A 27,389-nucleotide genomic window follows, 5' to 3' on the forward strand; every position below is an offset into this window, starting at 1 on the left:
AATATATTGCTCAGCAATATATTGCTCAGCAATATATTGCTAGCAATATATTGCTGAGCAATATATCCCCCCCGTGTGTACGGGGCTTTAGCGATCTAGTCAGATCAATTAGAAATAGCCCTGAACTCTTCCTTTGTGTACTGGCCTCTTGTTGTTTGTTTGTTTTGTTTTTTCTGTGCAGGGTAAGTAAATACTGATGGCTTTATTTTTTACAATGCAATTTAAATTTCAGTTTGAACACTCCCACTCAAATCTAATTGATCTCTGAACAGGTTACATTTGCCCCACCTGCAGTGCACATGATTTTTCACATTTTGAAAACGCTGCAGCCCAGCACACAGTTGTGTGAGGAGGGCTGACAGGCAGGAGCCTCCCTGCACCCAGCACATGGCTGCATGAGTTGGCTGACAGGCAGGAGCCTCCCTGCACCCAGCACATGGCTGCGTGAGTTGGATGACAGGTAGAAGCTGCAGTGCCAGGTAAGAGAGTGGTGGACCTAGGCCCCTCCATCAGGCCAGGGCCTGGGTAAATTAGTACCTGCCTCACTGAGAGCCACTGCTCCTAGTTGTTGCACAGGGGAGTCTTTACTTGCTGACCCATTTCAAAAGATCCACAGCATAAAGCAAATAATCAATAGAATAGCCGCAGTATTGCCAGCATTACATTTTGCCTAAAACTGTAAGCTCGTTTTCACAGCCCTTTTCATACGCACTGGCCAATCCATCGATGCACCATCCACCAGTGTCTACGAGCCCTATATCTGTGAATGGCATCACACTACAACATAGCCAATGCCCAATATATCTATAGCTATATCCGTGTATTGTGCTGTGTGTAAGGGCCATCTGCCGAGAGCCGCCGGTGAGTGATAGTTCAGCTGTCTGGTGCATGCAAATGCGCCAGCCCACTTATGATGTCAGTTACGATGGATCGAGCAGTGTGAATGAGGAACACACTGCCCTATCTGTCTGTAGATCTATCTGGAGATCCATTAATCTGCAGATATATCTTTTAGTGTGTACCCAGCTTTAATCCGCTACATCTACAAACCCTCCAACATGACCAATTCCATTACGTACAACATGCTCTCATTCCTCTCAATGTATTATTATCATCACCTGTATTGAACTAGTTAATTGAGAATGGTGTTTAACACAGGTGACCGCAATAATACAATAAACGGGAAGTCTAGGAGCAGAGCATTTTGGAGGGTATGTCTCAAAAAGATTGTAAGATTGTCTGTCATTATCCAGTTTGCTTTATTACTGTTTCCAATTGTAAAGCATAACGGAATTTACTGTGCTATATAAGAAACTGTTACTAAATAAATAACTGTATCTCTTCTCACTTGTAATCATTCATCTCTATCAACAACCTACCCCTGACGGGTGTGGTATAGGGTTCTGACAGTCATTAGCCCGACGTTTGGATCCCGACTGGCCTGAGTCAGACAGTATGGCGAGCGCAACAAAGCCCCTTGTGGGCTCGCTGCGCTCGCCACACTGCGGCTCGCTATGCTCGGCACCTATTCTATTTTCCCTTTATGGGGGGTCATGGACCCCCACGAGGGAGAATAGCCGGTGGCCGTCGGGAACCCGCCTGTCAGTGTTTTAACAGTCAGGATCCCAACTGTGGAACTCTGGCACCCCCCCTGACAGTATGCAGACAACTCCTTTGCCTCCCTACATCTCAGCTGTATTGTGTATGGAGAATTGTGCAATCCCAGGTCTGGTGCTTTCACGTTAAACGCGAGGCACCCATTATACAGAGGACTTGCCAGGTTCGGCATGAAAGGGGTTTACTTGTTACCTGTGCTTTTTTTTTAGTTTTTCAGTTACTGTAACGTAAAGTTTTGTGTACCATGTATTGTAATGTGTACCACTTGTACAGTGCTGCAACCACCTGTGGTGTTTTATAAAGAAAGTCTAATCCTAATACTGCACAGTGGCATTCAGCCATCACAAGGCCACCAGTCTATGTTTTAGTTTGCATGCACAATGGGGTGCCGGATGATTCACCAACTATCGAGATTCTGACAGTTGTTTCTCTGACATCGGAATCCCGACTGGCAGAAGCCTGATAGTTGGAATACTAACTTACACAGGCAATTTTTCCTCGTGGGGGTCCATGAAACCCATAGAGGCAGAATAGAATGGGTGGCGAGCTCAGCTTGCTACCTTGCCCCCAGCTGATTGACGAGCCTCCAAGTGGCTTGAATGTGCTCACCCTCCTCGTCGGGCTCCTGGCAGTCAGGATTCCGATGTCGGAGAAATGACTGTCACTCCTCTGAACTCCGATCTTAATTACCAGACAGTCCCAGTAACCCTAGATTCTGGAACAACGATCGGCTTCCGATGTTCACCCGCAGCCTCAGGTGCTGCTCCATGCAGCCATCTTTCTAGGGATCTTCCTTTCTCAGCCATAAAGGTCCAGGACAACCATGAGATTACTGCATGAGGCTAACCTTCTGTCTCTTATAAAGTACTATTACAGTGTAAATGTCCAACTTTTAATAACAGTGGAAGAAAACATACACGTCTTCTTTAACTAAAGGCAATGGAAGCCATGTATATTGTATGTGCCTATAAGCTGTCCCGGCTGCCTCTGTCTCCTGCTTAGTTGCAAGCAATCTAACCATGGATGAATGGAACCTTTTTAACTGTTCTCATGTATACTCTTTTCAATAAAGCTTTTACCATAAAAAAAAAAAAAAAAAAAAAAAAGTTTCGACCTCCACCTTGCCTGACGCATTTCCACATCCGCTGCCTCACCACCAGCCCCGCACTCAGGCTGACGTGTCGCGGCTGATGACGTACCTGTAGGTGATAGGCTACAGCGCGCTGTATATAAGTTCTGGACGAGGCGGCCGCTGCTTTCCCCGGCAGTCAGCGGATCGGGACACGGAGTGAGTGTATGGAGAGGGGTACCTGGGGAGTAACGGCGGGGCCCGGTAGCCGCCAGGGGGCTGGCCGGAGTACGCTGTGCAGCTGCTGTTATCGCTGGCTGCGTGGTGTAGTCTGTATGGGAGGTAGCGGGAGCCTTGGACTGTGCTCACTGCAGCAGCCGGACTCCACGACCCAGGCACCCTATAGATCTCTGGCCGACCGGCCAGCTCATCAATGTCCTGTACAAAACGATCGATGTCTGCCTGATGCAGCTCACACGTCCCTAGTGCTGTACTGCCAATGGCTGCACTCTTACAGCTAACATATGTTACACCAGACTTACCTTGAACGTGTGCAGTGTGGGATATCTATAAATCTGTGAGATGAGATATAGAAATATATACATTTCTATATCTCATTCTCTAATTATTCATTCTACTCCGTCTCCATAGCCTGACAGTATTGAAATGTGGAGCTCGATGGCTAGTAGTGATATATATAGGACTGCAGCCTGAGGTACACTGTACTGACCTGCCCACCTGGGATGTGTCTGGCTCCAGACAATCCATCTAACTTATTTATCTGCAGTTCAGTTTTGTGAATGGAAGAATATGGAATGGTGCCCAGTTAATGTAATGTTGGTGTGCCCACTTAGTGTCTTGACAGCCAGAAGAGGCACAAGGTGCCAGTAGTAGTCTGAGGAATGCCTTGTGGCACTGCATAATCAGGGTTTACAGATTTAAAAAACTTTCTGGAGAGTACCAGTTTCCAAATCCGTCATTCCTGAGTGGCGTTAACATGGTGAATTTTATGGATATTTATATAATTCAACTTAGTGTTTGTTTTTGGTATATGCAGTTTTACTGCCAGATGGTTCAAATTGTTGCTGGTACACTGATTTATAGCTAGAGGTAATGGGGTGACGAGCCTAATATTTTAGCTCTTAACTTCTCCAGCATGTTTGTCATGAATATGGTTTTCCTTTTTTATCAGCTACCTGTCACCTGTAGACAGGAGTGTTTAATTATGTGGCTAGCAAGAAACACAGGTTTAACCTGGGCCTGAAGTGGTGACGTTGGCATTGAAAGAGGCCTAGGGTGGGAGGGATATGCAGTTAAGAGAGGGGGAGGTGAAATCCTCCTAATCCATCTCCCAGCCAGCAGTGGATGTTGCAAGCTCTGCAAGTGAAAATAAGAGGACTACTTAATTGTAACTAGCTGACTTTCTCATCTGACATTGTGTGCGGTTTCTTTTTAATCTCACTGGCAGATACAAATTTCATAGCATTTTTTTGTTGGTAAACTGCTTACTTGGCTAGTATGAAACATAAAAATAAGTAATAGCCTTCATCTTCCGGTTACCATCAAACACCTGTCATCCAAAAATGCTGTTTTAATCTGAACTTTGTATACGAAAACGTATTTATTTGACCTGTCATTTGGTTACATGTTTGTCAATGGTAATTAAGGATGTATGGTAATGGAACTAGTTTGCAAAGTCTGCTATAGTTCAGATCATGGGGTTTATAAACTGAACATAAATTTACCCATAATATAGCCTAAATAAACTTTTACTAATTATGTGTGTATGTATATATACTGTCCCATGTTATCATTTTAACTGTATGGTTTGTGGTTCTCCTATAAAAACCATACTATATTTAATTAATGTTGCGGTTTGCTGCCAGCATTCGTTTATTTCTATAAATCCACTATGAAATTTAATTGAATGTTCCAAATGACCTATTCATTAATGTTCTCATAAAACCAAAGTCTTACAAGTTGCTACAATATTACAATATGGATGATGACGCATATGTGATTTAATAGCATAATGCAGATTATTTAAGGTGATGTGCTTTGATGTGGTGGTAATGTCATTGTTTTATTTTGGCAGCTTAATTTGTTGTCACAATGTTGGCAAGTGTGACTAAGGAGAATATGTACTATTAGTGTGTAGAAATAACTCCTGCATTGGTGACTTTGCAACATTACATACATCAATGTAATTCTTCATTTTTATGTGGCAGTTTCTGCCCTCTGTTATTGGGATTATTTTTACAGTGTTTTTGTGAGTTTTGTAGGTGCTATACATGCGAATTGTAAACTATAGATTATAAGTGTGCGAGCAGGGCCCTCCTAACTGTTATCAGTTTGCTACTTGTGTAAGTGTGCGAGCAGGGCCCTCCTAACTGTTATCAGTTTGCTACTTGTTTTAACACTGTTTCCAACTGTAAATGGCTACAGAATATGCTGCGCTCTATAAGAAACTAAATAAAACTTGTCCAGTGATGGCAGTCTGGCCAGAATGGGGCATATAGTTTATTAAGTTACACACTATAATGCTTTTTCGACCTTTTTTTGGTATGCTACTTCATCTGTAAGAAACTTCGATGTAGGCCTATTGTGCATACTGAATACATTACAGCGTTGCATGTTGCTTAAGTCTCAGTCCAAAGTTCCAGAGCGAAGTATTTTTCTTTTATGCGCTAGAGGAGCACAAGGTCTATTGAGGTAGTAATAGTCAGACTGCATACACTTGTAATTGATCATTTTAAAGAATAACTCTTATAGAATGCATTATGGAATTTTAAGTTGGAAAAACCCTCTCAACAAAGTTATTAGCCAGTCTCCCACATATTGGAGTTCTTCAGGGTAAATAGCGAACTCCTAAAAGGAGTGTCACCTACTTTCTAGTATCTATGAAAAGGTAATGGGTTAATAGTCTGACTGCCCTGGTTTGGCACACAGACGCTCAGATCTAGAAAAAGGTAGTTTTGGTCCATTCATGCTTAAATTTAGCTTACATTCTAAAAGGCCCCTGCAGTAAAATGTAAGAAATTGGCAAATTAGCATTGAACACCTGATCAATAATATACAAGGTCAGCCTTGAAAGTTTATTCCGGGCGCTAATAAAGTTCCAGCACTGGGCTCCCTTCTCCCATGAACATCAGCCTGTGATGATCATTGTCCTGTTTCTAAAGTGCAGTCGCCACCCCCTATGTTAAAGACTCCGTGAAAAAAAAAAAAAAAATTCCTCTTTCCGAGCACATTCCATAATTCCAGGCATTCTGGTAACTGAACGGATTTCTCTATTAAAGAAGCAGGCTCTTTTTGAGGGAACACATTTGTAACAAGTTTGGCAGTTTGTATTTCTTGTGGAGCCCATTCTGAGAGTTGATTACCAAACGTGTGTGACAGACGACTGATGTGATTGTACGGCATAATAGCTTAGGGCACTGGAATTCAGCATATTAAGCCCTTTCTAGATGTTCTGTTTTTCCTGATTTTTTTTTTTTTATTTTACATTCTTTCCATGTCACTTTCTGGTGTGGTTAATTAAGAAGACAAGGATCTGTAATGAATTTGCAGAGGTATGGCTAAACATGTGGAAAATCCCTTTTTGTCTTTGGAAAGTTAGGCTCTTAGGACAGTTGTGAGTTTTATTTCTCTGAAATTCTATACCTTATTACATAATTATAGTCAGTCTTCCTGCTAATGCTTATCCATATGGAAATATCTACAGAACCCACAGTCACTAAGTACTGTATGTAACGTGTTGCTTTTTGTATGAACCTCAGATTTATTTATTCTCCAAATGGTCTTAAGAAATTCTATTTCTATTCTATGAATCAGGCAGCAAAATGGTTAATCGTTTGAGAGCGTTGTCTGATGCATGCTGAGCTGGCAGGGAGCTCTGGCCCTTTAAGTAGTCCCCTCCCCCATACCGGTAATACAGGCTGTGCTGAGGTGGCAGTACAGAGGAGCCTGTCCCTGCTGATCACACTGCTCCATGCTGGGAGACAGAGCCTCCTTCTCCTACACACCTGCTGAGGCTCTGCGCCCTGACAGTGATCCTTGTTTGATCCCTATGCCTGCACTGTGCAGAGACTCTTCCTCCGAACACTTCCCCATTACTTCTAGTGCATCCACCTAGTAATCTTTCTCTTTTACAAATGACCTTTAATTGGCTGATTGCGGTAGGCAGGGTTACCACCTCATATCTATCTATAGATCTATTTTTCTATGTTGACAAGTTGATTTTATGTAATAACATTGGTTTACTTATTGGCAACATATTTTGTTTAAAATCGGGGACAGAATCCTAATTAAACAAGACTGGGAAATACACTGACCAGATGATAGTGTCTCACAATCTAGGTAAATGGGCATGGATACATATGCCTAGCCTGATTCCAGAGGGGTCTTGGTTTACAGCAGTGGTGTCAAACTCATGGCAGTCCAGCTGTTGTGGAACTACACGTCCCAGCATGCTCTGACACAGTTTTAGCAATCCATTATATAAAATCTGTGGCAGGGCATACTGGGACATGTAGTTCCACAACAGCTGGAGCGCCATGAGTTTGATTTGGACTGTACACCAGTGGTGTCAATGTCACACTGCAGGGTCTGTGTTTTATGGATCAGGAAGTAAAATGTCAGGTTTTCATCTTGGTGCATTCGATTTTGCATTCAATCATGCGATTTATTGAATGCACCGTTTGGTTAAAAAAAAAAGAGAGGAGGGGCCAGGAAGTGACCAGAACTGTTCAAGAATCGCACGTCGCCGTTTAGAAAAATCACATGCGCACAAAACAGCATTCGACCGCACATACAATTCGAGAAATATTATGTGCAGCGCTTAAAGACTGTGAGACGCGACATTCGAGCGGCGTGGCCGCGCATCGCATCGAAAGGAACACATTTTGTGCATACAATCATTTGATTTCTCGGCCAGATGAGGTCGAAATCGAAGTATTGTATACAATATCTCACAATTGTATGGGCAGCATTACGGTCACTTTTATTCTTACCTGTGTTTTCTTTTACTGTCTGTAATTTACTTTTAAAGTAATCATTTAAGAAACGAAGCAAAAACTGAACATTTCAGTCTAGTTTGATTACAGCTCTTCCTCAAAGCCTATGCTAAATTGTTCTTTGTAATGTTTATTTGCAGAGTAATTGTGGAACATCTGTTGATGTAGTCAAACAATGCATGCGGATATAGCAAGCATTAACTTTTTTTTTTCTAAAGCAAAAGAAGATTTAAGTTTTAATGTGAAGATGTGTAAAAAGACAGGCATGGTAACTTTTAACCTTTGATTTGTAGTTCCATCCTGAGACTGTACATAAGGCATTGAACCTTGTGTCTTCAACAACCATACAGGTCAAGGTGTGGCATGTTCCCTTTGGAAACATTTGTAAAGACCTGTAGCAACTTTATGCTTCTGTCTATTCTAGCTGGCATTTAAGATTTTATTTGTAAATAAAATAATCCATCTCCAGATGATTTTAGCCGAATAGTGTGGTTTATATGCCTTCAGATTAAAACGCGTTGTTTCTAGAATACTTTGGTCATTTTCAGCCATGTATTGCATAATTTTGCTCGGCATCTATTTACATTAAGGATAGATATCCTATAGGTGCCCTGCACACCCCCCAGTAAGGGGCCATGCCCCCTTTTCAAGAAGTGCATGTTGCCCACAAAGCTGCATCCTGCCACTATTTGTTACTTGCCATTGTATCTAGTGATGCCAAGTAGCTCTGTTTCCTGACAGGTAATAAATAGATACACTTTAGATTTGTTGTACCTGGCTGATATAAGTGATCTAGGTACACACTAGAGCAATGTGATGAATGACTGAATGATTGCAGTTTCGTCCTTTATACTGCAATATCTTCCGATTAGCAGTGCCTCACTGCAAACTATAAGATATTGCATGCAGCTGCGGGAACGTGGAATTGGTTAGATGACGTAGTTCTGATATGGCTAGAAGCAACGATGTGCCAATATCGGCCAGGTGGGTATCCACCTTTAAAATATGGTAAAAGTTCAAGCTGCTTAAAAAAGATACTTGAAAAAGATCTGCATTTAGTATGGGCATAAAGTGAAAAGATCTTTTAAAAAGCTGTCTTGGTTGTTGTCTTAACTGGGTACAATTCTGTACCCAGCTGTGGCATGAAGACATTTGACGGAATCCTGGTGCCGCCAGAGCACATGCTTGAACTCTGATATGGATTACAGTCAATGCTGGAATCCTGACAGCTGGCAACCAGAATGCAAGTGTGCCATGGTGGGTTATGTTCAGACCAGTGATGGCTAACCTTGACACTCTAGCTGTTGTTGAACTACACATCCCAGCATGCTCTGCATCAGTTTTAGCATGGCCAAATAGTAAAACTGTAGCAGGGCATGCTGAGATGTGTAATTCAACAACAGCTGGAGTGTCAAGTTTAGACACTATGGGGGACTTGGGGTTAGCGACTAGCATGGAGTGTTAGTGGGCTATGGGGATAGGTTATGGCACATGCCAAACTCCATTTGGTATCCTTTGTATTGGGCTACGCTATGAGCTTATTCTATCCATTAATCACTGGTGTGGCAAGGTTGAACTTTATTGGGCACGTCCGCTCAACCCATGGACAGTGAGCAATGATGCAGCCCTGGCATGTTTGGCAGCTAATGCCAGCTATAGAGGTCAGAAAAGCGGTTTCCAGGGGCATGTGAAGAGAACATGGCACATGGTCCCCTGGTGTCACAGCTCGTGTGGGCTAGTGCAGGTGTGTGTGATGCACAGCAAATGGCATGGGACAGTAATCCCTGAATGGAGGGGAGATGCCCCCACACACACCTGCCCCCTCCCATACAACAGAGTTTGAGGAAATATCCTCTCCGATCCGGAGCGGGCTCCTCCATAGTAGCAACAGCTTCACGGTCCCTGGGTTTACTGCAATTAATCTCTGTGGTTGTTGGATCCCACTGTCATATGTCACTGGTGATTATTATCCCCACTGAGCATCGGTGCTGTGCACACCTGTACAGGATCGCATGCTGGAGGATGATGCTGTCGCTTGTCCTTTTCAGGCGGTATAAAATTGCAAATTTTATGATTTGGATTTTTGTTGCGCTTTCAATAGATCGACAGTGACGTTTGTAAATCCCATTCTCAGCAAGCACCTAGGACCTAAGGAGAAGCTACTTGCCAAGTTTCAAGATTGTAGGCCTTGTGGTTTCAGTGTATTAATGATGAGTCCAATCTTGGTTTTTGCCTGATAGATATGAGAGCGAGAGATATGTCTATATGACATTACAATATGGTTTTCACCAAATCTACCAGACTGCATATACAGTTTAATATTGCCATGCAGGTAGTAACACATACAATTGTGGGTAAACCTGAGCGCGGGCATATAATATCTATAATATACCATTCAGTTATAGGTTGTGAAGTCAATGCAAAGTGTGCTTCTACATTTTATTGTAAAGTAAGCAATGGGTATTAATTATGGATGTGATATTCCAAAGAGTTCACTGCAAGATCAGCTGATTTCTGCATCCACATTTCCCTGCATGTTTAGTTCATACATGACTTCATCAAATACAATGCAGAATATCTGTACTTATGCTCTGGTGGTGTCTAGGAGAATAGTGCTAGGTCTAGGTCAAATCTTGTATATTCCGTTCTGTGTGACCACTGTCGGTAAATGCGTAGACCCTTGATGACTCGCATTTCTCTCCATGCTTTGCTCAGCACAGGTTACTGTTCCCAATAGTTGTACATTTCACACTGCACCTCGAATAGGCAATTCGACCTGGGTTATAAAAAGGGTTAAACATAGTTCGCCCCTCTGTATAATTGGTGACCCGGCTTAAATGTGAAAGCGCCGGACCCGGTATCGAGATCCCAGGTCCGACCCAGCTTTGCAGTGGAGTATAACTCAAGCAAATGTTGGGAAAATGTGAAAAAAAAAAACCATACAACCTCTTGGTGTCAACATTTTGACTGTCTACCTATATATTGTAGATGTCGTCCGAAAACCGCTCTGGAGATTTGTTTCCCTCCCATACTTTGTAGGGTTATGTAATAAAGTGCGTGACCTTTAATGATCTGCAACCGCTACTACCTGAAGTATTAGTAGGCTTGCAGGGTGTTGGCTAATCTTGCACAGTGAAAGTTTTTTTTAAAAGCACTTTCTTACAAATTAACTTGTACCATTCTTTACCCAGAAAAAAACATTAATGTTGCAGTCTTGTGTGATCTGATGGGACTATTAAACATGTTAGTTGGTATAAACATGACTGTTATACAGTTCTGTCACTGGGTGAAGCCGTATAGCTGGTGACCAATGCTGGCCATACACTAGGTGGCCAAACCTGTCCTCAAGATCTACCAACGGTGCATGTTTTCCAGGCAACCTGCGGATCTATAGTAGGAATGAATGCAGCATGTTTTAAAATGTGACAGTTAGTAATGACTACAGCTGTGCACCAGCTAGGTAACCTGGAAAACGTGGACCGTTGGTAGATCTCGAGGACCGGTTTGGCCACCCCGGTAGACTAGACCAACTCCTCTAACCATCCAACTAGTTGGTTGGATAGAATAAATATCTGGTACTGTATTGGAGCAAATGTAATATGTAATTAAGGGGTAAATATGTAAACTGGCAGTTAGGACAGTTCTCTGATTGGCTGGAGCATTATCACCTTGCACAGAATGTTTTTTATGGGGCCCGGTCGCCACGTCACTAATAGGGGTGGGCTGGCACCACTGAAGTCTCTGTGCGGCCGGGGAAGCATCGGGAATTGCCATCTACAGTGATGCTGGGCTTCTCCGTGCACACTGGCGGGAACAGGCAGCAGGCTCTTTTTGGCGGGGTGCTGCTAGAGGGACGGGCACATTTTGCCCTTTAAAAATTGGGCAGGGTGCAGCACCTTGCTAAAACGGGAACACTACTGCTGTATGCTCTGTGAATTCCGGCAATCCAGATCAGCTGGCCTTGTTGTTTCTCCAGGCTGTAACCTTTCTACTAGCTGGGATTGGAAAGCCTGTGGGTCTCCAGGTAATAGAATTGCAGTTCCCAACATGCCCAGCCAGTCTTTTCCTTATTGCTAGGAGGAAGAGCAGGCCCATTTTAGTTGGAGTCAGCTACCTCTGAGTTGTGGCTTCTGTAAATGTTTGCTACTACTTTACATGTAACTCATGAGCATACAAAGTGTAATTGTTCTGCATGCATCTATTTAACCTGATTCCTCTGAAAAGTGTCTACATAGGGGTCATTCTGATTGACTCAGTAAGCTGCGAAGTCCCTGTTACACTTGTGGGCATTCCCATACCCCAGCTCCTGCCGCCCCATCCCTTCCGTCACCCTGCGTACTGTGAGCAACTCATCTGGGCCATTCCCAAACCCCAACCATCGGGGCATGGGCCAAATTCAGAATCGCCCGTTTTCCACTGTGCTGCGTATTCAGGGGTAAATGGCACAAATGAAACCTAAATATTACCTACAAATACCATAACTATCCAATAATCCATACCAGTTATTAATCAGACACCAACTAGGTTGACATGCAGGAAGGTCGACACAAGCATTATGTCTATGTGGGGAAAGTCAACAGTTGAAAGGTCGATATGGGGTTTTTACTTTTTTTGACCCGAATGTTGACAGTCGACATGAACACTGAAACGTAGCAGTGTCCCCTCGCCTGGCTCGCTGCGCTCACCAAGCTTAAGGCACCATATTTTATTCTCCCACCACGCCCTAGTGTGTGGTAATATGATAGGGTATGAATTACCGCCTGTCGGCACATGTCGGCTCAAAGAAAGTGGAAAAAAAACATGTTGACCTTTTGTCTGTTGCCCTTTTGATGACCTTCAGTGTCGACTTAATGCTTATAGACCTAGTGACCGTATCCCAATAATACCGAAGATGAGTGTTCTTGTTTACCTGTGCATTTTGGGTTCTGTTACGTGCAAACATGTAAGATTTGTTTTGTCACCAGGCTTACTGTAGGATTGAGCTTTGTGGCGTGCTGTGTCTCTGCAGGTGATTACATATGAAGCAGGCACTACAGGGAATAATGCTTGCAGAACCTTATGTTCTTCCCATGAGGTTCCCAGTGTCCACTAGAGACTGAGGACGCATCTGCATTATCCTCATCGGGGCCACGGCAGTTCAGAAAATAAGAGCTCTAAAACGAGCAGAGCATTCTGTCTGATGTGTTTAATTGGTGTGCACCCATTCTCCCTATCCCATCTTACTCTGTAAGCCCGTACATTAGCTTGCAGTGAGCACAGCAGGCTGCTTACTAGTTAAACTGGTGTAGACTTGACGGAGCACATCTGTTTCAACTCAGGGAAACCCTTGTTTCCACGCATAATGTCCAACAGAATTGTACAAAATGGCCAACAGGATGTCTAACAGCAGCAATAGCTGTTCAAGCTCTGCCTTAGCCGGTCAGTTTTCCGGTTTATTTCTAATTGATAGTGAACCTGATATTCGTAGTTGGCAGATGTGCAAGGTGAGTAACTGCATCAGCCTCCAAACAGGAAGCCTGGAGTGAGTTCTGCAAAAAAAAAAAAAGCTGACTATTTTTCACAGACCTGGCCTTTGGTGCTCTTCTAATATGGAACTCTGAAATCTTTATGCTACTTACATGTGCCTTTGACTGTGACTAAGAGCACCACAAACCGTTCAGAGTTTTTAAGCTGACGTTTGCTAAGGAATGACAATATGTATGTGTTTTCCACTAATATGTATTGTGAAATACCTGTGGTAGTTTTTTTCCGAAGTCCAAGGTTCAGTCTGTGGTTTAAAGCTCTTTGCTGAAATCATGTATGGTCCTTGCCGACAGTGCCTATTACATTAGTCCTACTCCATGGTAGGAGATATAAGGCAACAGTCATTTTAGATGTACCAACACTAAACTGTAAACCTTCTAGTATTGCTGTACAATGCCCATACATCAGTGATTTTCAACTCGCAGCACACAATAAAGATATTACAATTGCCAAGACACCATCCCCAATACCCCCTCCCCCCCTCCCCGGTAATCATCATAAAGCAATAGGGAGACCACAGTGCCCTTGTACAGAATACGCTAAGCCCAAGCAGGAGGCACACTTGTTAACTCTTTGAGTGCCAATGTTGCTTTGAGCATCAGACTATCAACTAAAAAGGTCAGTGTTGCTCACAGCGACTTTTTGTATTTATTTAAAAAAAAAAAAAAGAAATAAATAAAAAAATACATCAAAGTCAATTAAAGTTTAGTTAAAATGTCACCCAAAAGAACAGTTGGTGTGAACAACGCTGGCATTTTTAGTAGATATTTTGAGGATCTCACAGCAATGCCACTGCCTGACCGGTTTGGTATACATGACATCACCGCATACATCTTTACCAATTTAGCTGCTGAAAAAGATGCGTGCAATATATATCTAAAAGTTTATATTGTGCTGCACATGCAGTATGTGTACTATGAGGATCGCGTATATATGACTGCCCGCATGATATATTTAGTTCGCTGTACAATTGATATATTGGCAAGTGTGTACCCAGCTAGAAAGTAGAAACCTATAACTAGACAATTGATGATGGAATTTAGCACTACTGGTTTGTCAAGGGGTAAAGAAATGCTTTGGGGCATTTCTAATTTGCCACAGAATTTACCTACTGTCTGGTTGTCAGCACTGTGCAATTGTCAGCTGTGGGACCTTGTTATACTAAAGGTGCGTACACACGGGGCAATATGATCGCGGCAATATATTGCTAGCAATATATTGCTCAGCAATCATATTGCCCCGTGTCCCGTTTGAAAATTTAAACACTGCTGGGTGAAGAGGCAGGGGATGTCGCTGGTCGGAGGAGCATGTTCCTCCGACCAGCGACCATTCAGGGCTGAAAACGGGAGCGCGCACCCAGCGATTTATCGCTGGTGCACACTCCAATCACTGGCAATATGGTCGCTCAGCGACCACATTCCCAGCGATTTCAGCCCCTATCGCCCTCGTGTGTACACAGCATAAGGCCCAAAGTGTTATTATTTATTTATTTTTTCTTTGCTGCCACAGGAAAAAATAAAATGCGCTAACATTTTAATGCACAGAGAAACCTATAGATTCCAGCTCATTGCCCTGAAACTGTTAGTTTGCATTACCCTTGGACAGGGGCTCCCAAACTTTTTTTGAATCGTGGCACCCATAAGCCAAAAGTTTCTAATTGTAAAATAAATAATTAGTTTAATTTAACAAAAATGTTCATTATCCTTAAGCTGTGTACACACGGGGGCGATAGGGGCTGAAATCGCTGGAAATATGGTCGCAGGCGACCATATTGCCAGTGATGTGAGTGCGTCCCGGTGATAAATCGCCGGGTGCGCGCTCCCGTTTTTAGACACCTTATGATCGCTGGTCGCAGGAGCTTGATCCTGCGACCAGCTAATTACCTCTGCGGCTCCCCCAGCAGAGGTTCCCTTTCATCAGCGACCATCTCTGGTCGCTGATGAAAAGGAGAAACTGAGCAATATATTGCAGAGCAATAGATCTCCCCCTGTGTGTACGGGGCTTTAGGGGCATATTCAATCTTGGCCAAGTTTTTGTCCAGGTGAAATAGAACGGCAAAGATTTGCCTATTAGTGTTCATTTAATGGCATTTTCACCCATTTTTGAGTATATTTTTGCCCATGCCATTTTGGGTCCAGTTATGTGGGGAGGGATCGGATCCTCTTCTGTTTGTCAACATATGTTATGATTAGAAGCCACACTGAATTGCTCCTGGACCACCAACCCAAGGAAACCCTTCAATTGTCTCGAGGCAACCCTTGGTGCCACGGCACGCAGTTTGGGAAACACTGCCCTAGGGTTTAATGCACAGAGAAATGTAGAATAACTAAATAGTTGTGGGTATGACACCCAAATCCCTCTTTATTTTTATTTTTTTTCCTCCCAGTAAACAGTGTGACTAATTTTAATGTTTGTGTGTAACAGGATTTAGTAAATATAGAGCAGTCTTCCTCAGGGTACTTATTTGGACTCAAGAGGCAGGTTTTCTGCAATGGCATTAAATTTTGCAGTTCATATCACTGCCTTTTAAATACTGTAGCCAGAACTGCCAATTGGCTGCTTTGAAACGCCACGTCCACCGTGCCCTGATGTGGACCGAGCCAAAAAGTGATTGGCTAAGGCTCAAATGATCCTTTTTTCTGTGCTTGATGCCAACAGATAACATGGCACATTATGGGAAATGTTTAATCATTCACATCATGCCTGCCGGAGTGGCTCTAAACATACTAGGGTGAGTTTCAGCAGACTTGACTCAGTATGATTTTTGACATTTGGAGGAGACCCAAGAACATCTATTAAAATTAGTACTGTGCTGTGGTCAGCAATAGTGACCACTTTGTCACTGAATATCAATTTATACTATCAATGTAGATCTCAAACTCTGTCCTCAGGACCCCACACAGTTAACGATTTCCAGGTCACCCGACAGGTGCACTCATTACTGACTGACACTTTAAAAAAAATCCACAGAATCACTTGATTCTGTGAGGAGACCTGCAAAACATGCACTGTTTTGAGGACTGACTTTGAGAACCTCTGGACTAGATGGTGCTCCAGTAATATTGCATATAAGTGAAAATTGAGGTGTACTGCACACACTTTTTTTTTTTACTGAAGAAAAACAGGTACTTGTTTCCTAGCACGGCGCCCACGATTTTGATTGTATTGATCATGGCCGCAAAAATCGCGTCCATCGCATGCCAACCAAATCACATGCGATGCAATCGACGCGATTTTTGCATTGGAATCTATGTAAAATGGTCCCTGAGACCAAATTTAACATTGATTCCAATGTAACAAGCCCCAAAAAATATACAAAAAGGATGAAATCGTCCCAAGGCGCAAAGCCGGAATCCTGCAGCCGTGCACTGGAAAAAAAGGTTCACCAGATGCCTCTTATAGACAAGATTGCAGAGAGAAAAACCAGTATGTGATGGGCGCTGGGTTCCTGTTCGCTTCAGTAGTATCTCATATGTGGGAGATATATGAAAAAAATGTAAACATACATAAATTAGTAATGTATGTGTATTTAGTTAACTCAAAAAGAGAGAGATTCCCAAATGAATATCGTACCCTCACTCACACCAGAGTATTGGGTGGACAGGCACATCAAGGTATCTTTAAACTTCATAGACCACCTCCGTGTAAGATAGTGACAAAACAATGGGGTCGTACCGTACTCACATGTACGATCACAGTTGTAAGCGCGTAAGGGTATCTTTTGGAAACCCACAAACGATAATGGGAGGTGACGTCAAAGGTCTCCAACCGTCCCAGATCATCATCAAAAGAAAGAAACGTTCTCTCTTATTTAAAGGTTTTATTGTGGATAAAACATAGATGATGTGCAGGGTGCAACCTGTACCCAATAGATGTTACAGGACAATAAAGGAATCGTACCTGAACAGGCAGAGTATGGCCTGGCCATCCACTGCCAATCGGGTCTTTCCAGGGTTACAGGTATGTTCACTGCACAGCTCCTCTCCACCAACGCGTTTCGACAGGTGAACTGTCTTTCTCAAGGCTGGAGAGCAGTTGTGCTTAGTGCAGGTATTTATACCAATGGCTTGATCATCTTGATCCCTCCCAGTGTGGCGTCCAACCAGAAGTCCCAGTATTACACTGGGAATCAGTATATAAGGCTTTAAAAATAAATACTGGTGATATTATCACATTGTGTATATTCACTTTAACTTCTCCGTTTTAAGGGGGATTCGGCATATGCGCTATATAATATGAGACCAAGAAAAAAGTTCTAATTCAATATCCGGAAGCGGCGGGTGACACGCATCTGAGACGCAAACGTCACTTCCGCCGCTTCCCCTTCGCCACTTACAATGGAGCGGCGCGGTCAGCTGTCTCAGTAGAGCGGTACGTCACTTCCGTCGCTCGGTGTGACCGCGCCGCACCATTGTAAGTGGCGAAGGGGAAGCGGCGGAGGTGCTATTCATAGCACCGAGAATTGTCGACCCCCAACAAGGTTGAATAGTTTTGAATGAATTTAGTGTGTAGTGCTTGTGGTGTTCTTTCCCAGTGTATGCGCACCCGCCGATGCCTACTCACAAGTTCATGACCATCTCAATCGTCTGTGCTAGCAGAGACAATATAGCATATCGAGTGTGTATGCACTCACAGATGCTTGGTCACCACTGATATCATAAGTTTAACCATTATTTATATAGCGCACACATATTCCGCAATGCTCTAAAGAGAATATTTGATCATTCACATCAGTCCCTGTGGAGCTAACAATCCATATTTCCTGCCATATGCACACTCATTTATTCTTTGGTAAATTTTGTTGGGAGCCTATTAACCTACCAGTATATTTCTCGATTGTGGGAGGAAAGGAGTACCCGGAGGAAACCCACACAAGCACAGGGAGAATATGCAAACTCAGTCAGGGTTATGGTGGGAATCTAACCCATGATCTCAGTGCGGTGAGGCAGTAATGCCTAACCATTACACCATTGCTGCCCAATAAAAAACTTCTACTTTTATTGATAAAGCACTACTTCTGGTCCCTGCTGAATTGTTTTATTGTGAGTGTCTGTCTAGTGATAGTTGATCACTCTGATCTGTTACTAGCTAAGCCCGCTGGAAGATAAAGCTACTCTGCTGCCTTGTGATTGCCTCTGTTTTTGTATGTGTTAAGAAGATGATTTGGTTTTACAAAAGAGGTTGAATTTTGAAAGCTATGTCTAGAATTCTCATCCCATTACAGCTATGTTCTGGGGAGGTTTAGCACCAGAACTACATGTAGGTCATTTCTTATTGGTATTGGTCAGAATGTCATAATGTAGGATGTGATCCTTTTTATATGGATTTTAATATACACCACTGGATTTTTATGCACTGCTTGCCATGATTTGTATGATCTAGCCTTTTATTGATGATATTATTCCACAGAAGCTGGCAGGCTGAAAGAAGCATTCAGCTCACCGGACGGACTTTCTGGCTTTTGACCCTTTAGCTGGTAAGTTGTTTTCAGTGTCTCTTTCACTTTTAAACTTTGATTGTATTTTAAGTGACTTTGCGGTCAATCAGTGTCCAATCAACACACTGAATGGTATATGGATGTTATATATGTAGTCTAAACACAATTTTATTTAAAAATCACATGCTTTTTCCAAATTATGGCTATGAAAGTTTTCAAAAACCTGTCCGACGCGCGCACACACACACACACGCGCGCGTCATATTTTCAAATCACCACGGCAGCGATCCTAATTAAGCTAGAGAGGAGGGGGTGGTGTCTTATTATAATTTTTATTTATTTTTTTCTGATATACAGCACAATGTTCTGTGAACAAGATGTTTTTTCAAATTTAATTTTTTGTTCATGATTATCGCAGCGCGTTGACCGTCATAAGGTTTTGACAGACATTTTTGATGTACTTGAATTCAGTGTTTTTGAATGCTACAATATCTATAGTATTCATTACAAAATCTCTAAACAATCTCCAGTTGACACAAATAAGTGACCTTCTTTCGTCCGGCTGGACCTTCACCATAATTTTTTGTCCAAGGAAGCCTGATGTACTATGCTTACCTCCTAATAGAGGTATTATGCTGAGTTGACCCAACTGGAAGTATTTGTCATGTCTACTGATTACACTTTAAAAACCACTGAGTCATTGTCAAATTATCTTCAAATAAAATAGTTGGCTGACTAATAAAATGTCAAATATTTCTATTCATCTTGATTAATGTAATTAAGCTAATGAAGCCATCAAATCTATTACCTTTTTACTACTTGTAATTCACCTGTTGTGTTTTTTTTTAATTACTTTTTTTTTTCATAATTAACTATGAACCCATTATCTTTACACTTTTAACCAGATCATTATGATCAAAAATTTCAGTTTGAATTTGGAGAAAGTTCTTCCTCACAAACAGCCAGGTGCACTAATCTTCGAAAGTGATATAAAGGAGAGTGATAAACCACAAACCAATCCGCTCCTGTCTGACATTTTTCAAACGGCCTGTTACATGGCAGATAGGAGCTGATTGGCTGACTGTTTATCACCCTCCATTTGGTCACTTTTGAAGCTTAGTGCATCTGGCCCAAAGCCTGTTGTGTTGAATATAACAACACAGTACAATTACATCACTCCCACCCCTCTAGCTTTAAGTAGGAGCTTTTTGGGGGATTTAAAAATGTGCTGGATGTGCATTTTTGCCAGTTTTTTTAAAACTTTACACAACTATAATTTGGTAATGGCATGAGATTTAAATAACATTTTGTATTTTTGTTAGACTACATATATAAACTTCATATACCAAACTGTAACAAAATCTGAGTCGGTAAGGTAAAATTTGAATAAAGTGTTTATTTGACACTGAATGGCCCTTTGCACAAGTTGCAGTTTACTAGGGGGTCAGTTGCTAAAATGAAATTGTAAATGTCAGGGTCTATTTTATTTCTGTTAACAGTATTGGACTTGTGGTCCATGTGCAGAGAGAGATTGATCAATATATAGCTATCTCTCTCTTTGTACGTGGACCGAAAGTCCAGTACTGTTAATAGAAATAAGCTATTCGCTTTTCACCTTGATAAAGGGGGGTCAAACCCCGAAACGTTGGTTTGAAATACATTTTGCCTTTTTTCAATGAACCTGGAGTGCCGCCGTTTGTTATCTAATATGTATAGGTGTGTACTTGCCAATTGTAAGAGTATGGACAGAGTTACAGATGCATAAACACAACTAACTTGTCAAGCCTTTCAGAGTGCCTGAAATACCTTATTAATAGGGTGTGGGGATGCAAATAAATTGTCAACTTCTGATTGAACGCTTCCTTTAAGTACTTACTGGCATATTTATTTGGACTAAAATGTGAAAGGGTGTCTTCACGCCCTCTTTCACATTCTTTTTTTTATTTTCTCCAAAATGTATTAAAGGGCATTTAAGTGATCATATAGCATTTCTCATATTTGTAATAAGAAATGTAAGTCTAGCTGCATTTACTTGAAATTAAAGAATACAAGAAGCCTTGTGATAAAAAGGCAAATTTCAGGCAGCGTTATCCACCGGTTCCTTCCTGGCTTTGTTCGCTGCTTTGACAGGCATAGCAGAGACAGGAGACAGCTCCAGTGATCAGCCATGTGTGTCTAGTGAGTTTGTCTAAAACAATAATAGAAAAATAAGTGAACCGTTTACAGCAGACATCAGATGGCAGGGCCACATAGCTGAAACTTGGCCATCAGATAACTAGACCCAAAGGCGTGCACTGGAACACAATCAAGTGTTAATTGAAGGTGGTGTAGAGGCGGCAGTAGTGCTGCATGGGGATGCGGTCATTTGGTCTACTGCATTATGGTCGACAGTCATTAGGTCGAATCCATTAGGTCGACATGCTAAAAGGTCGACATGACTCTAGGTCGACATGGGAAAAGGTCGACCTGATTCTAGTTCGAAAGGTCATTAGTTCGACAGGTCATTAGTTCGACAAGGTCATTAGTTCGACATTGTCTGTCGACATTCACAAGGTCGACATGGAGTTTTTTGAGCCAACATGTGCCGACAGGCGGTATTTCATGCCCTACCATCCACTAGGGCGTGGTGGGAGAATAAAATAGTGTGCCGAGCGTAGCGAGGCACCGTGCCCGACGTATAGCGAGCGATGCGAGGGGATGCAGTGCACTTTAAACTGTGTCCATGTCGACTGTGTTGACATTCAGGTAAAAAAAGTGAAAAAACCCATGTCGACCTTGTGAATGTCGACATAGACAATGTCGAACTAATGACCTTGTCGAACTAATGACCTTGTCGAACTAATGACCTTGTCGAACTAATGACCTTGTCGAACTAATGACCTTGTCGAACTAATGACCTTGTCGAACTAATGACCTTGTCGAACTAATGACCTTGTCGAACTAATGACCTTGTCGAACTAATGACCTTGTGACCTTTTAGCATGTCGACCTTTTAGCATGTCGACCTTTTAGCATGTCGACCTTTTAGCATGTCGACCTTTTAGCATGTCGACCTTTTAGCATGTCGACCTTTTAGCATGTCGACCTTTTAGCATGTCGACCTTTTAGCATGTCGACCTTTTAGCATGTCGACCTTTTAGCATGTCGACCTTTTAGCATGTCGACCTTTTAGCATGTCGACCTAATGGATTCGACCTAATGGATTCGACCTAATGGATTCGACCTAATGGATTCGACCTAATGGATTCGACCTAATGACTTTCTACCATAATGCAATAGACCAAATGATCCCAACCCGCTGCATGTGCAGCACATACTTGGTGAATTTATTGTGAAAATTACCCAAAAAGTCTGGAGTGCACTCGAAGGGATAGGTTTTAGATTAGCTCTGTCCCTGCATGCGATAATAGATACTACCCTCAAAGCATTCAGTTAGCCCATTGCAGAATGGGTCGATTTTTGTCATATCTAAGATATGTATTGTGATAAATATGCCAGATTTTTAGACTTTTCTGCTGCTATGCAAGTTTGTTATATACTATCGTGGCGTTTGTGCATAGAGTTTAAGTAAATTATGCAATTAGCTCCAGTATTTCGGATAAAAACAATACCCCCTCCCCCCCCATAAAAAGTACATCATAGAACTGGATAACGTCCAGAGAAGGGCAACAAAGCTAATAAAAGGGTTGGAGTTGGAAGTTACATCATGAAGGCAGATTGGACAAATTGTGATTGTTTAGACTAGAAAAGAGACCTTTAAGGGGAGACCTGCTTACCATGCACAAATATATCAGGGGCCAATATAAGGAACTGTTAGGCACCCTTTTTGCTTTGAGGAAGGATCCTAGGACATGTGGGCATGAGTTTAGACTAGAGGAGAAGATTTCAGACTTTTAGAAGAGAACTTTTTTACGGTCAGGGCCATTAAATTGTGGACCTCCTTCCTGCAGATGTGGTGACTGCAGACACAATAACTTAATTTAAAATAAGGTTGGACTAACACCTATTTGGTGTACAAATAACAATAATTAAATCTGATATCCGTTTATAAAAGGTTTGTAGCATATAGATAATTCGCTATAACCAAAGGTTGAACTTGATTGACACACGTCTTTATTCAGCCTTAACTACTATGTAACTATGTATTTGTGTGATTGGATGGTCAAGTAGTCCTTTCATTAGTGGCACATAACCTTCCATTACAGATTGCATTCTCCTGTATATTGGTTTAGTGAACAAAGTATATGTACACACTAGACAGCATTGTGTGTTTATGAAATAATTCAGCTACTTTAACAGCAGACTGAAGTTTTGTACTGCTAAAGCTTTCAAATGGTGGTTGATTTTATGTACTTTTGGTATATTCTGGTGTGGGTTTTTATTTATTTTTTTATAAATTAAACCGCAGTAGTATTGGTTAGTTGTGAAGGTAAACATAATTTCTGCTGGTAAATGAAATTTAATTCTTTCAGTGGTTACACGGATTTGCGTGGGAAAATGAGCTCGGTGGCGGTTCTTACCCAGGAAAGCTTTGATGAACATCGCAGTGGACTGGCCCAACCAGCGGCCAGAGGTTCGTACAATGTTCTGCATACTCTTAAGTTAGAGGTTCTCAACTCAAGCACCAACAGGTCATGAAGTGTTGAGCTCATTAAATTTGCTTGCTCAGTAATTATTTAAAACTTGACCTGTTGGGGAAAACTTGAAGGCTGGCAATCTCTGCTTTAAGCGATTTACTTGCACTTAATTTGAGTATACTCGAATTTGGGCTTTCTTCGTAGCAGCCATTGGATCAGAGGAGGAAAATGATCCCCCCACTTACAAAGATGCATTCCCACCCCTCCCGGAAAAGGCTGTTGGCAGCGAGACCACTTCTGAACCTGCAGGTGCATGGAGCAAGATTAGGCCTATTAAGTCTTCCGTTATCACTCAGGTAATTTACAAATGGATTGTAGATTGTGTCCCTTGTGGATTTGCTGAGGCCTTTACATACTGTAAATTGCTGAAAATCAAGTCCCATAGTTCTTGGATATGTTTCACGTAGGAAAACAATTTTTAGGAATCCGTGAGAGCACATTAAAATCCAGCTATGGTTTTCCAATTTAGACAAGTTATTAAACTAGAACTCCATGTTGCCAATAATTAGTGGTTAACCACATTACTGTTCTATTGTCACGTATTCTAGAGGTAATTATATGTAACTCTGATTTGCCATTTAAAGAAATCTAGGTGGGCATAGTTGTGTAGGTTTTTTGTATGTTTATATATTGACACAGTAAAATATGTTTGGGGATGAGAAAATAAAGTAGCGTTATTCAGTACTGTGAAAGACTCAGTGCACATTCGATTAGTTACAGTGCAGAAAGCTTAGTGTGACCCATTCATGGACAGCAGGCATGTCCAAACTATGGCCCTCCAGCTGTTGTGAAACTACACATCCCAGCATGCTTTTAGCATTCCCTAATAAAAAAACTGTGGCAAAGCATGATGGGACTTGTAGGGTCACAACAGCTGGAGGGCCATAGTTTGGACATGCCTGATTTACAGGTTTGATGTAATATATATCACTAAAGGGTGGTCATGAACTTTGCCACAGAATGATGCTCATGGCATCTAGCTATTGATGGTTTATATTGAGTAAAGACTTTGCTTGGTCAGATTGCATCTGCAAATGCTTTGACCTTGCATGCTCAGATTTCTCAGCAGTAGACTAAATTGTTTAAAGCAGTTGAAGACTGGTCTTTCCTTTTTATCTAGGTGTTTCATGTCCCTCTGGAGGAGCGAAGATACAAGGACATGGCTCAGTTTGGGGAGGGTGAGCAGGCCAAAATTTGCTATGACATAATGCAGAAGACTGGGGCTCAACTGGAGCTTTCTCTGGCCAAAGACCAAGGCTTGTCCATTATGGTTTCTGGAAAACTTGATTCTGTTATGAAGGCGCGGAAAGAGATAGTGACCCGGCTGCAGACCCAGGTAAGGAGTGTTTTTTGTTATCTACGGTATTACAAAGGCACAGTTGTAGTCTTGACATTGCTATGTTCCCATGTCATCGATTAGCTGAGGGGTTTTGCATTTGACATCTCTAAGGGTTGGTGTAGTGGGAACACAGAGTATTTATGAGCATGATGCATTTTAAATCCCCCTAAGGTTAATTTAACAGATCTGCAGGGAAAGTATAAATATTGGGTTAATCGGCAGATACTGTACCAGCATCTACAGTCATCAGATGCGTGCCTTGTGCTATGTATTTACCGATGTACTAGTTTTGAAGTGTTTAGGTTCAGAACATCACCATCTTTTCAGGGTTTTTTATTTTTTTTAACTGAAAATTACATGGATGAAAAAAATCCTTTCCTTTGCTAATTGAAAGGGCAAGTTCTGCAATTTATGACCATTCTGTACCGAATGTCAGTTGCCTCATTATGGCAAGCCTAGTAGCATGCCTGATGCTGAATTAAATGATTACCCTGTTAGTAGAGCATGGTACTCTATATTCGCTGCAAAAATGATGTTTAAAATTCTGCATCTAGTTAAAAAAAAAAAGTATCCACTGGAACTGTTGGGTGGAGGGGGGGGGGGGGGGGAAGCAGTACCTCCACCTCCAGAGGTCTACTGCAGCGCCACACAGGTGCACCTATTTGAGTGTATTTTTGAGCACATTTGAGTTGTTTTATTATATGGCTCTAAATTATCAGCTAATTTACCAGACACATGTGTTGCTTTCTGTTGATCTTATTTTATTGTTTTAAAACCCCTACAAATCCACCCTCAAGAACAGCAGAAATATATTGATTAGCTTGCTAGTTGCCAGCCTCCCATTGGAGGACTGTCCGGTATTTGTTATGACTTCTGCTCCCAGCACTTACTGCTTGGCTGACTTTGATACAAATGTTGCCATCATGGCATATATAATTTATTCTGTGTTGCAGTTTTCTGCAAAACTTTTTCTAACCCATTATATTAACCGCTGAGCCAAAACCTCATCAGCGCTCGCATATGAAGTGAATGTATCCTTAGAACGGCATATGAACCGGTCCGTTTACTAGATAATAAGCTGCTGGAATTAAGTACTCAGTCAAGGTGATACTTTCCTACGGGCAATATTCATGTGCCCAAACAACTGGGTCAGTAAAAAAAAGAAGGAAAATTGTTGGGCAGTGGTGAGTACTGGACGGTGTTTCTGAGGGAATTGAGCACTGAGCAGAACAGTGTGCCCTTACACTCTGCGTACAGTTTGAGGGTAGGTACAAAGAACGTGAAAGCCGCTCTGGCCTCCAAATCCTGAAACTTCATTCTAGTTGCACATCTATGGTATGATTTTGGATTTCAACTTCCAAAACTGCGATAGGTCCAGCTCTCTGTGTGTGCATAAGATGCACATCTCCTGCTAATGGTCTTTCATTATATACAACTGGTCACCTTGAGAGGTCTTCTAGGGCCCATGTATTTGCTTGCTTGTATTGAAGCAACAGCATATTAGCAGATGTCCTGATGTTTTGGCTCATCTGTTTGTTGTGCCTAGAAGTTTCCTTATTCCACATGACTTATTTCCACTAGTATTTTAGACTTTTGGGATCAGAGGGTTGAGAAATAGTACACAATTGACTGTCTTTTAACTGATCTATCTAGGCTTCCGCCTCAGTCGCTATCCCCAAGGAACACCACCGATTTGTGATTGGCAAGAATGGAGAGAAGTTGCAGGACCTGGAGTTGAAAACGGCTACCAAGATTCAAATCCCCCGGCCCGATGATGCCAGTAACCAGATCAAGATCACTGGCACCAAAGAGGGCATTGAAAAAGCCCGGCATGAGATTCTGCTCATCTCGGCCGAGCAGGTAAGGATGCAGTGTAAGTGGTAAATTTAGAAGTGGTCTCTTCATCCACTATTTAATGGTGGCAATTTATCTCTATCTCTATCTCTCTCGCCTTGACACTCCAGCTGTTGTTGAACTACACATCCCAGCATGCTCTGCATCCGATTCAGCATGGCAAAATAGCAAAACTTAAGCAGAGCATGCTGGGATGTGTAGTTCAACAGCTGGAGTGTCAAGGTTAGCCATCTCTCACACACTGCCTTGAGTACTGTTCTTCCTTGGATAAATATAGATATGTTCAGTAATCTATATCTAACACTTCAAATGCACATCTTTGTTTTACTGACCACGTATTTGTCATCATCAAGGATAAACGAGCAGTGGAACGATTAGAGATTGAAAAGGCCTACCACCCTTTCATTGCTGGACCCTATAACAAAACGGTGAATGAAATCATGCACGAAACAGGAACAAGGATAAACATCCCACCTCCAAGTGTCAACAAGACAGAGATCGTCTGCACTGGAGAGAAAGATCAATTGGCCCAAGCTGTAGTAAAAATCCGGCAAATCTATGAGGAAAAGGTGAGGAAGTGTTTCGGGTGATCTGCTGTCCCTGAATGAATTGGTCGAAGGACGAAGATGGTCACCTGAGTGTTGGAGTATAGGAGAGCTGTGAGTGAAATGTGAAGAGAAGTGGGCTTTGACAACAGGAGAGAAGAGGGCCCTACTCGGAGGAGCTTACAATCTAGTAGTACATTATGTACTACTCCAGCCTTTGCTATTAACCCAGGATTTACATTAACTGAGATATTTGTGCATCATTTGTGTCACTTATTCATGGTACATTAATTTAATATTGTTTGAGTCTGACCACCTCCTCTAGAAGGTATAAAAGTTTTTATAATAATGCT

At 42.0% G+C, this 27,389-nt stretch overlaps 1 protein-coding gene across 3 annotated transcripts in view; it reads left to right on the top strand.

Moving 5' to 3' along the window:
* The first annotated feature begins 409 nt into the window (after positions 1 to 409).
* HDLBP (high density lipoprotein binding protein) overlaps positions 410 to 27,389 on the top strand; it is a 47,048-nt gene continuing 20,068 nt past the window's right edge. The window contains exons 1-7 of one of the 3 annotated variants that reach the window (XM_083178140.1): positions 410 to 479; positions 18,634 to 18,700; positions 23,134 to 23,234; positions 23,443 to 23,594; positions 24,419 to 24,634; positions 26,291 to 26,497; positions 26,845 to 27,060. In XM_083178140.1, the coding sequence (XP_083034266.1) occupies positions 23,159 to 23,234; positions 23,443 to 23,594; positions 24,419 to 24,634; positions 26,291 to 26,497; positions 26,845 to 27,060 (867 nt within the window). In that variant the 5' untranslated portion in view covers positions 410 to 479; positions 18,634 to 18,700; positions 23,134 to 23,158. Of the gene's footprint in view, positions 480 to 2,774; positions 2,906 to 18,633; positions 18,701 to 23,133; positions 23,235 to 23,442; positions 23,595 to 24,418; positions 24,635 to 26,290; positions 26,498 to 26,844; positions 27,061 to 27,389 lie in introns of those variants that run through there. The other 2 variants (XM_083178139.1, XM_083178141.1) reach the window with 2 other exon arrangements.

The sequence above is a fragment of the Crinia signifera genome, chromosome 3 (genome assembly GCF_055691185.1).
Source record: "Crinia signifera chromosome 3, ASM5569118v1, whole genome shotgun sequence".
NCBI lineage: Eukaryota > Metazoa > Chordata > Amphibia > Anura > Myobatrachidae > Crinia > Crinia signifera.